Source organism: Suricata suricatta, chromosome 1 (assembly GCF_006229205.1).
Source record: "Suricata suricatta isolate VVHF042 chromosome 1, meerkat_22Aug2017_6uvM2_HiC, whole genome shotgun sequence".
NCBI lineage: Eukaryota > Metazoa > Chordata > Mammalia > Carnivora > Herpestidae > Suricata > Suricata suricatta.
This window is the reverse complement of record NC_043700.1, coordinates 34,322,728-34,334,376: the sequence shown is the minus strand read 5'-3', so window position 1 is coordinate 34,334,376 and position 11,649 is coordinate 34,322,728. Positions and strand designations below refer to the sequence as shown.

The following is an 11,649-nucleotide window of genomic DNA, read 5'->3' as shown; positions in this document are numbered from 1 at the left end:
CTAAGAAACAAGATTAAAGGAGTATGAATCAAGAGAGAGAGAATGAGGAAAGGTCAACATAAGTCTGTTACATTGAGATGGCAATTGTGGCTCCATTCTGCTGGGACCTCAAGAAGTGTACAGCAGATTTAATGGATTTGTCCTTAGATGGTCAGGGAGCTGGTGCTCCAATGAAGTGGGTAAAGACTGCCCCACTGAAGAGGTGATTACCTTTATTTTAAGGCCTCTTTTGCTTATTTTGCCTAGGGAAGAAGCTGGTTGGCATTCATGAATTTTAAAATGTTGACCTGGTCATTGAGCACTTCTTGTGGGACTTGAACTTAAGAGAGGACTCTTCATACTTTGTTCCAACTTGCATTCCTCTTCCCACACTTTCTTGTCTCTAAATGTTCAGGTTGGCTCTATCCATATCCTTGACCAAATACCATTTGCCATTGCTGAAGCTATGTAGATCCCAACCTGTGGCACTTCTCTAATACAAGATGGAAAGCTATATGTATTGTATGCAAATATGTTTATTGTGATGGTCTTAATCTAATTGGAGAATAGTATGAATAGTGATTTTTTTCTTCAAAAAAAGATTCCACCTAGCATATTGAAAGTACATGTCCTTGAAAAAAGACAGGTTTTTTTTTCCCATCTACAGCCAGATATGGGAACCCCTATGTGCCATTGATGTGAAGTGACTGAGATACATTGGTGCAATAGATATAGATGACATGGAGCTCTGGGGTTCCTATTCATACTATTTACTTACACTGTCTGGGTACTTTTATTAGCTACCAGATATGCTATTTTGACTATTAGACAGATTAATAGGCCCAATGTTTAATCACATGGATCTGAAAATACCCAAATTATTAAGAAAATAATCAATTTTAGTAACATAGTCACTTACTAGTTCCTGTAAGCATGCTCAACTCCACAAGGGTGCAGCTCCAAAGAACTCTGGGGGATGGCACTGCACATCTTCTGTGATACTTCTCAGAAATTCCACATGTAACATAATCTAATCCATCAGGAATATCTTTATTTTTTATTGTATCCTAATGATCAGAAGTGCCAAAGGACGCATGTGTATGACAGCATGGACCTGCAAGTGCCCTCTCTCTACATAACTTAAGCCTCTCTCTACTTGTTAAAGATATCCTCATTGTCATCAAATCATGTATGATTCCAAATTTACAATTATTTCAAAAAGGCATGTTTTCTATAACCCTTTCTTATGTTTTTGTTCCAAAATTTTATTTAAATTCTAGTTAGTTAACATACAATGTAATCTTGTTTTCAAGGTAGAATTTAGTGATTCATCACAGTACTCACCACAAGTACCCTCAACACCCATCACCATTTTGCCCATCTCCCTACTCACCACCCCTCCAGCAACCCTCAGCTTGTTCTCTATAGTTAAGAGTCTGTTTTATGGTTTGCCTCTTTTCTCCCACTATGTTCATCTGTTTTGTTTCTTAAATTCTACATATGAGTGAAATCATAAGGTATTTGTTTTTCTCTGATTTATTTCCAAGGCATAATACACTCTAACTCCATACACATAGTTGCAAATGGCAAGATATTATTCTTTTTGTTTGCTGAATAACATTCCAGTGTGTGTGTGTGTGTGTGTGTGTGTGTGTGTACACACACCACATCTTCTTTATCCATGAACTCTTTCCATAATTTGGCTATTGTTGATAATGCTGTTCTATAGCCCCTGCTGAGATGACTATTTTCATGAGTTCTGCCAAATCAGATCCTGAGATGAAAATTTGAGTAATCATTTCCTAGGAAATGATTGTGGAAATAGAAGTGAAGAAATGGAGAGAATGTGATGTTATCAACTGCTGCTGTCAACAATGCGGCTTGATTTTCTAAGACATATGAGAAGAAGAAAATGGCTATGAGAACTGTCCTGCAGAAAGGCAAGAGGCTGTCTCTTGTCACACTGGATGATAGTTTCCCTAGATCCCCTACATGGGCTTAATTCTATAAAATCTCACCATTGTACTCTAAGAATACTGATGATAACAACAAATTCACTGGGTGTTTGAGGCTTGGGAAGGACACTTAAAAAAAAGGGCCTTCCTTCATTAACCCTTAGTTTGCACTGGGTGTAACATATAAGAGATGAATCACTGGATTCTACTCCTGAAGCCAAGAGTATACTGAATGTTAACTAACTTGAAAATAAAAGAGAAAAAGGAAAAAAAAGGGGGGGCCTTCCTTCTCTAGTAAAAAAGAAAAACCTGAATAACAGCATCTCTGAAATCAGGAGATAAGAGTTCAGGCTGAGTGAGGACAGAATGAAAGAGATTCATGCAGACAAGATGAAACTAATAAATAATTCTTGTACAGTGATCTCAAGCCTGTATTTGGTTTACCAAATTATGGATTAGATTATAAAATCATACACATGGCATAGCAATAAATCCAGAATTAGAGCGCATGACAAAGCTATTATATCAGGTTACAAGCAACAGTGAGGTAGATATGCAATGTGGAATACATACTTTGACTTGGAAATTGTTGGACACAGCTTATATTTGAGCATTATGAATTATTTTAGCAGTCTAGACTTTCTTAAACTAAATACACCAGATTTATTTTTATATAAACTATATATGTAAAGCATAGAAAAGGAAAGCATCTTACATTGCTTCTGGGTTCATTATGCAGACAGCTCCTGAGCACTGGCATTTGTTAATGTCATCATAAGCTATTCCCATACTAAGGCTCAGTAATTGAGCTATAATAACTGCAAGTGATTCCAGACTTATGGTTTTGGGATGCTGGAAAAAAGAACATACATGTACACATTCACATTTCAGAAGATAACCCATTTACCTAGAAAACAATGTAATTATTAAAAATAGTCAATAAAATTGACTGGAGTCATCTAATATGCTAACCACAGATGTGCCATCCATATGGATAATAGGTGACAAGTACTATTATTAATATAAGAAACATATTGCCTCAATAATTTATTAATTATAATAACAATAGTTATAATCATTAGATACACACATACAGTGCCAAATTATTAACAGATTATGTTCACTTATAATTAATTATTTGGAGATGGTATTTTAAGTGAATATGTTTTAAAAAATCTTAAATTAATCCATTGAATTAGGGTAAATAATGATTGATAACAATAATGCTGACTTAAGTGTTTCAACTTTATTTTCAAAACTTATCTTTATTATTTTTGTTTTTGCAAATGTAAGATGCTTATTATAGCACATTTTAACCATACGAAGATGTATGAGGTTTAAGAAAAATCCAAAAATTACACTATCCCTTCAGATATATCTAATAGCATTTTGTTGAAAATACTTCAAGATTGGTTTCTAGGAATATATATTTGGTAACTTCTGTTTCTCTGTCTAAATCAACTTCCCAGCATTTTCCACATTGCTCTCTAGCCCAGGAGGTGACACCAATGAATTATGCTAAAGAGTTCCTTTTACTTTGATTTGGTCTAAAGAGGGGAACAGGCTGAGAAAATAAAAATATATTTATTACCATCATTGCCAGGGTGCCTATAACACCTTGAATCCTTCAGTGGAGACCTCTACCTTCTGTCTGTGACCCTGGTAAAATGACATTGTCCTTTCCTTCAAGTCTGGGTGACAGTTAAATTTTCATGTTACTAGCCCTAAAGTCCTGCAAAGTTTCTATACATTGCATTACACATTGACAGATGTTCCTTTTATCAAATTACCACAGTTGAACGTACCACTCATTTTTAGACAGAGAGAAAAAGAAAGGATGAGGAATAATGGAGAGGAAATTGAAAGATTCTGCTACATTTCAAGAATTTAAATTATAAAAAGTAATAGTATATTATATTAATACTGTAGTTATTTGTAGATTTTCCTGTTTTCAGGATATTGTAGAAAAGGGTCTAGCAATTATTCAATCAATGTATTTTTACAGCTGTTTCTTATTCTGTATGTGTTCTGTTCCCTGTTATCTTTCATAGCGCCATAAGGCAAAAAAATGATATCCTCAAATTTCACTTTAGTTAAGTGTGTAAAAGCAGACTCTTCTCCCTTCCCCATGCAACTACTACTCTATTCTCTATCTTCCTACTGTATTTTCTCCATCTCTATCTGCATATTTTTTAACCTTTTCTTTCATTGTATGAAAGGATCAAATACATGGTTTAGTTTTTGAGATGACCTTTCTTTACACTCTTAATATGACAATCTCACATTGGACTTCTACTGGTCAGCTCAGGCTGACTATTACAAAATACCACAGATGTAGGTGACTTAAATAACAAACTTATTTTCTCATAATTCTGAAGATTAGAAGTTCAAGATCAAACTACCAGCAGGGTTAGTTTCATGGTGAGGTTTCTTCTATGGCTGCCTTTTGCATGTCTTTTCCTCCTTTCCTTTTCCTATGTACAGAGATCGGTATCTCTGATGTCACTTCCTCTTTTTATAAGAACATTGGTTCAGAGGCGCCTGGGTGGTTGAGTCAGTGAAGCGTCTGACTTGGGCTCAGGTCATGATCTCATGGTTTGTGGGGTCCAGCCTGCACAGGGCTCTGTGCTGACAGCTCAGAGCCTGGAGCCTGCTTCCAATTCTGTGTCTCCCTCTCTCTCTGCTCCTCCCCCACTTGTGCTCTGTCTCTCTCTTTCTCTCAAAAATAAATAAAGGTTAAAAAAGAAAAAAAAACACCTGTTCTATTGAATTAGGAATTCACTCTTATGATCATCTTTAATCTTAAGTTATCTCCGTAAAGGTTAGCTCTCCCTATATAGTCACACAGGGGTTAGGGCTTCCACATATGAATTTTGGGGGACACAATTAGTCCATAACAGACCAGTCTGAAGAACTTGAAAAAGGTATGAAATGGAGCATGAGAATTTCCTACGAAATATTGTTCTGATTACTTCTGCTTTGAAAATAAAGTAATAGAAAGAAAATTAAATTTAACATTGGGTTTTTAAAAAATATTTTAGAAAAAAAATTACAACTAAGCAGACAAGTTTCTTTTTGCCAAAAATGCCTGCCTAGGACAATTGCTGTAAAGCTATATAACAATGGCTGACATCTATTAAGGCTTCTCATGGGCCAATCACTAGACTGAAAAAATTTGCAGACAAATAGATATTGAGGCTTCCTTTTATTTTATGGTTGTTTTTTTTTTTTTTTTTTTTTTGGAGAGACAGCACGAGCAGGGGAGGGTCAAAGAGAGAGGGAGGCACAGAATCCGAAGCAGGCTTCAAGCTCTGAGCTGGCTGTCAGCACAGAGCCCAACGCAGGGCTCAAACCCACGAACCATGAGATCATGACCTGAGCCAAAGCCGGAAGCCGGACGCTTAACCGACTGAGTCACCCAGGCGCCCTGAGACTTCCTTTATTGTGAAATACGTGATCACGTTCTATAAATGTGCCTGCCACTTATGCTTTGTAAAAACTTCTAGACTCTAACTTTAGGAATCAAGATTCTACATATGCCTTTTAGATAAAGCTTGCTAATATTTTTCAAATCTTCTAAATTTTGCCCTGAAAAATTACTTATTCAAGTACAATTGTCTTCCACCAATTATGGAAATTGCCCAAATTGTCCATTGACTGATGACTGGATAAAGCAGATGTGGTATATATAAAAAATGGAATATTACTCAACCATAAAAAAGAATGAAATCTTGCCATTTGCAACAATGTAAATGCAGCTAGAGTATATTAGGCCAAGTGAAATAATTCAGAGAAAGACACAAACCATATGATTTCACTCATATATATAATTTAAGAAATGAGACAAATGAACATGAGGGAAAGATAAAAAGAAAGGCCAACCAAGCAACAGACTTAACTATAGAGAACAAACTGAAGCTTGCTGGAGGAGAGGGTAGTGGGGGGATGGGCTAAATGGGAAAAATGGGTGATGGGTACTAAGGAGGGCACTATGGGTATGAACAATGGGTATTATATATAAGTGATGAATCACTAAATTCTACTCCTAAAACTAATATTACATTATATATTGACTAACTGGAATTTAAATTAAAACTTGAGAAATATAAAAATAAAAAAATAGACATAAGAGGACAGAACCGCAATTGTTTTTCTTCAGCATATCACAGCACACATTGACTGCTAATGATTTTTCCAGAAAATGGTCAGGCAATGATTATCCCAATGAAGTGTGGAGGATAAAAAAGAAGAATACTAAAAAGACTCTTCTTTGATTGCTTCTCTTACTACAGATACCACTGCACTCCAGCCCAGGAGCCACATGTTTTCTTGTAAATGATGGCATTTCCCTCCACTTTGCAGCTAACTTGCTCTAAAAGAGACTGAATTATGTTCTAATTTTTGTTAATCATTTAAGGTCCCGCTCCATGCGAGGGTCTTAGGATTTTCAGTTTTGAAGGTGATTAGGTAAATCAGTCTAATTCAAGCTTTTGAAACTAGGTAATGATGTGCCATAAGTTTAAGCTACCTTTTCCAAACCATGATTTATGAATCGTAAAGATGAAATTTGTGTCGCCATTTGATTTGTTCTTTTGTTTATATCTTCACTTAACTTGCGTTTTGAAAATTAACTTAAAGAGTATTTTTTTAAAGTTTTTACTTAGATTCTAGTTAGTTAAAATATAGTGTAATATTAGTTTCAGATGTACCATTTAGTGATTCAACGCTTACACACAACACTCAGTGATCATCACAGCAGGTGCACACCTTAATCCTAGGAAGGCCAGTTCTGTATGTCAGAATAATCATAGCATTAGGACATATGTGCAAAACCTGCCAATTTTAAGTACACCACGATTTTCTACTTAAATAATGCCAATTGGGACATTTAATTGTTATTCTTCACCTATGCCCTATGAAGCATTTAAGACAATTGAAAAATAGTTTCAAAAGTTTAATTTTAAGCTGGTCCATAATTTTGTTATATTTGGAAATATTTAAAATCTAACCTTGAAATTAAAATCAGTAAATGATTAGACATTGAGTACATGAAAAATTCTTGAGCCTTTTATATCACTGCGTTAACTTCCTAAAAACTCAAAAGAAGAAAATTATAAAAAATTTATATTTATTAAGTTTGATAAGAATTTCTTTCAGTTCAAACATTTGTAATAAACAGCAAGGACAAAGATCCCTAAAATCATTTTGCAAATGTTAATATATATAAGAATAATAAAATAACTACATTAATCTAAACAGCATTCTGCTTATACATCTTAGCCAAACAAATTAAGCCATACTGTACCAGAGCAACACCTCCTCCATACTGGCTATCACACATCTTCCCTTGAAAGATTGCACCAACATAATTTGGGTTTTCTCTGTAACTTAGGTTTATAAAAAGAACATAATCATATAATTTTGTAAAATTTGGCACAACTACTATTGAGTTTATCAAATAATTCTTTCTCTTGCATAGTTATATTATAAATTTGTAAATATTTCCACCTAAGATAGGGTAACAAAGCTTGGAAGTGAATAAATGTGTATGCTTCTTTCTTTAAAAATGAAATACATTTAAAAAGCAAATAATAGAATGTTTATTTTCATATTGAATTTTTAGAAAATAACAGATTCTTTTTATATAGTGTTTTAAAAAAATAAATAATTCCTAGTATATCAAAATAATAAAAAATAAATAAAATCCCTTACAATTAAAAAGATTAAGAAATACAATTGAAAAATTAAATGGACAGTGTCACCTTATGGACTGAAGTTTCTCACTCATCAAATAGAATTAGGCAATCAGAGTTATGCAAATAGCATATTTGTGGGACAGAAAATATTTAAATTATTATAATTTTGTAAACATTATATATTATTTTAATATAGTATAGTAACATATTATATATATCCTAAATATTGATAAGAGAAAAACAAAGTACTTATTAAATAGGAGGGTCTTATATTTCTATAAGTTCAGAACAATGTAAATGGTAGTGTTTCCATATCCTGAGGATTTTTTGTTATCTTATGCAAATAAAGCATAAAAAGAAGGTCTAATAACTACATTCATCATTTATATTCCTTCAGATAGATACTGTTAATATTTCAATTATAGTTATGGAATTAAATATATGTTATACAGTCTAAGATAAGGAAGCATATAATCACAATATTAAAGGAGTGAGTTTTAACTACAATCAAATAGAATGATTGACATCAATAATTCTGTTATAAAACCTGTGTTTTGAAAAATAATATTCATATGATGTTGTATGTTAGAAAAAAATGGCACATTTCCCCTAAAGGCCTATCAACTGACAAACTTAGGTCAAATATGGGTATGTTTACTTTGTATAAGATTTAGTAAAGCCAAGATACACTTACACAAGTAAAAATGCCACATCATGTGGACGCAAAACAAGATAAGATCTTTTCCACTTTAAAAATCTATATAATAATTCATTAGCATCTCCAGTTACTGGGATTTTATTTTCATCTATCCAAAGTTCCAATGAAGAGAGAATTATTGTAATATTAAATGACATAAAAATCTAAAATAGAAGACATAAAGAAAATATGTTAAATATCATGGTTTAAATAGATCTGGAGATTTATCTATAAAAATAAATACTATGCTGATGACAAATATTAATTGATAGAACTGCTAATTTATGGATCAGAGTATATTAGTAAGTAATAAATACTACTTATAAAACAAGTAATAGTTAACATTTTGGAATACTTGTACTTAAACAAGCCCCATGTGAAGTTCTTTATCAATTTAATAATTACTATAACCTGGGGCACCTGGGTGGCTCAGTTGGTTAAGCATCCGAATTCAGCTCAGGTCATGGTCTTGTGGTTCAGGAATTTGAGTCCTGAGTTGGACTTTGCTGACAACTTGGAGCCTGGAGTTTGCTTTGGATTGTGTCTCACTCTCTCTGCCCCCTGCCTTCATGCACTGGCTCTCTCTCTCAAAAGTAAATAAACATTTAAAAAAATAAATACCATAACCTAATTAGGTATATATATAAATTCTTATTATTATTCCTACTCAGAAAACTAAACTGAAACTTAAGATAGTCATATTATTTGGCCTTATTTCATACATCATGTGTGTTTAGGCAATGCTATAAAATAAAGAGTATGGAAATTGTTTAAGAAACAAGCAAATGCAAAAGAATTAAAAGGAAAACTTACAGCATTGGTCAGTCCAATCAATTGGAAGACTTTTTGAGTGACAACAATTGTATCAGAACCCATATGATTGTACTGAAAAATATAACAAATTTTCTAAATTATGAATTTATTAGTTTTAAACATCATTTATTATATGAAATATATGAAAAAAATTTTAAATACAAAAGACACTACAAACTCTTCCAAAACAAAAGAGGAGAGGACATTTCCAAACTTTTATTTGGTCATCAAATATGCAAATCAAACCCTACAAGAAAAGAAAAATACCAGCCAATATTCCTAATGAACACAGATGCAAAAAATCCTTAACTAAATATAGGCAGACTGAATTCAACAGCATACTAAAACAATAATACACCATGATCAGTAGGGATTTATTCTAGGGGTGCTAGAATGTTTCAACATCTGCAAGTCAGTCAATATGATACACTACATAAACATAATGAAGGACACAAATCATCTGTTAGATGGTGCTTCATCTGTAGATGCATCATCAGTAGATGCAGAAGAAAGCATTTTGACAAATTTCACCATCCTTTCATAATGAAAGCTCTCACCAAACTGGGAATGGAGAGAATGTACACCAACATAATAAAAGCTGAATTTGACAAGCCTATAACTAACATTATACTCAATTGGGAAAACCTGAAAATTTTTAGTTGAAGATCAGGAACAAGGCTAGGATGCCCACTTTCACCACTTTTATTTAACATAGTATCAAAAATCCTACTTAGAAAAACTAAGTAAGAAAGAAATGCCATCCAAACTGGAAAGGAAGAACTAAATAATCACTATTTGCAGATCTCATGATGACTGCACACACACAAAAAGGTCAGAACTAATTTTTAAAATTCAGTGAAGTTGCAGGCTAAAAAAATCTATATGGAAAAATTTGTTGCTTTTCTATATACTAATAACAAACAATCAGAAAGAAAAGAAAACAATTTCATCTGTGTTTGTATCAAAAGGAACAAAATGCCTAGAAAAAAAGTTTAAATTAGGAGGTAAAAGATCTGTACATTGAAAACCATAAGACAAGTATAGAAGACACACAAAAATATAAATATATATCGTGTTCATGCTTTAGAAGAATCAACCTTGTAAAAATGTCCATACTACCCAAAGCAATATACAGATTCAATGGAATGCCTATAAAATTTCCAATGGCATTTTTCAGAGAAATAGAACAAAGTCTTGAAATTTATGTGGACCCACAAAAGATCCTAAATATCCAAAACAAGTTTGAAAAGAACAATGCTGGAGGCATCATGCTCCCTGATTTCAAAATACAGCACAAACCTATCGTAATGAAAGCAGTATAATATTGCCATTAAAACAGACACATGGGGTCTCTGGGTGGATCAGTAGATTGAGCGTCTGACTTTGGCTCAAGTCATGATCTCATTGCTGGTGAGTTCAAGCCCCATGTCAGGCTTCAGATTCTGTCTCCAGCTCTCTCTCGGCACCAACACCCCCCCCACACACACACTCTCATACACTCTGTTTCTCTCAAATAGAAACATAAAAAAATTTTAAACAAAATAAAACAGACACATAAATCAACGGAATAGAACAGATAGCTCAGAAATAAATCCGTGCCTTATAGTCAGTTAATTTATCAGAAAGGAACCAATAATACACAATGTATGTACACAGTTTATTCAATAAATAATGTTAAGAAAACTGAACAGCATATCCAAAATTGAAACTGGACCACTATCTTACACCATACAAACAATGTCATAATAAATTAGACTTGAATGTAAGACCTGAAACCATAAAACTCTTAAAAGACAACTTACCAGTATGCTTTTTCATATCAGGTGGCAATGACTTTTTTATTTTAACATCAAAAGTAAAGGCAACAAAAAGCAAAATTAAGTGGAACTACATCAGTCTAAAAAGGTTATGCACAGCAAAAGAAAGCATGAACAAAATGAAAAGTCAACTAACAAATGGGAAAAGATATTCGTAAATCTTATCTAATAATGGGTTAATATCGTTAATATCCAAAATATATGAAGAACTCATATGAGTCAATAACATAAAAATGCAAATAATCCAATTAAAAATGGGCCAGAGGACACTTTGCCTAAGAAAATATACAGATGACCAAGAAACACATGAAAAGGGACTCAACATCAATAACAATCAGGGAACTTCAAATCAAAACCACAATGAGGTATCGCTTCACACCTATTAGGATAGTTGTTGTAAGTAAGACAAGAAATAGCAAGTACTGACAAGGATGTGTAGAAAAGGGAGCCCTTGTGGACTGTTGGTGGGAATATAAAGAGCCATTGTGGAAAACAGTATGGAGGTTCCTCCAAAAACTATCAATAGAACTCCCTTATGACCCGGCAATAACACTGCTAGGGATTTATCCAAGGGATACAGAAGTGCTGACACATGGGGGCACATGTACCCCAATGTTCACAACAGCACTGTCAACAATACCCAAATCATGGAAAGAGCCTAAATGTCCATCACCTGATGAATGGATCAAGAA

The 11,649-nt window shown here is 33.4% G+C and overlaps 1 protein-coding gene across 1 annotated transcript in view; it reads right to left on the bottom strand.

The window, feature by feature from the left end:
- Window positions 1-11,649, bottom strand: part of ADAM2 (ADAM metallopeptidase domain 2) — a 107,100-nt gene that overhangs the window by 60,475 nt on the left and 34,976 nt on the right. Inside the window, exons 8-11 of the mRNA XM_029936321.1 lie at window positions 9,141-9,212; window positions 8,325-8,491; window positions 7,240-7,321; window positions 2,650-2,786 (exon numbers count right to left, since the gene is read on the bottom strand). Of these exons, the coding sequence (XP_029792181.1) occupies window positions 2,650-2,786; window positions 7,240-7,321; window positions 8,325-8,491; window positions 9,141-9,212 (458 nt within the window). The remainder of the gene's footprint in view (window positions 1-2,649; window positions 2,787-7,239; window positions 7,322-8,324; window positions 8,492-9,140; window positions 9,213-11,649) is intronic.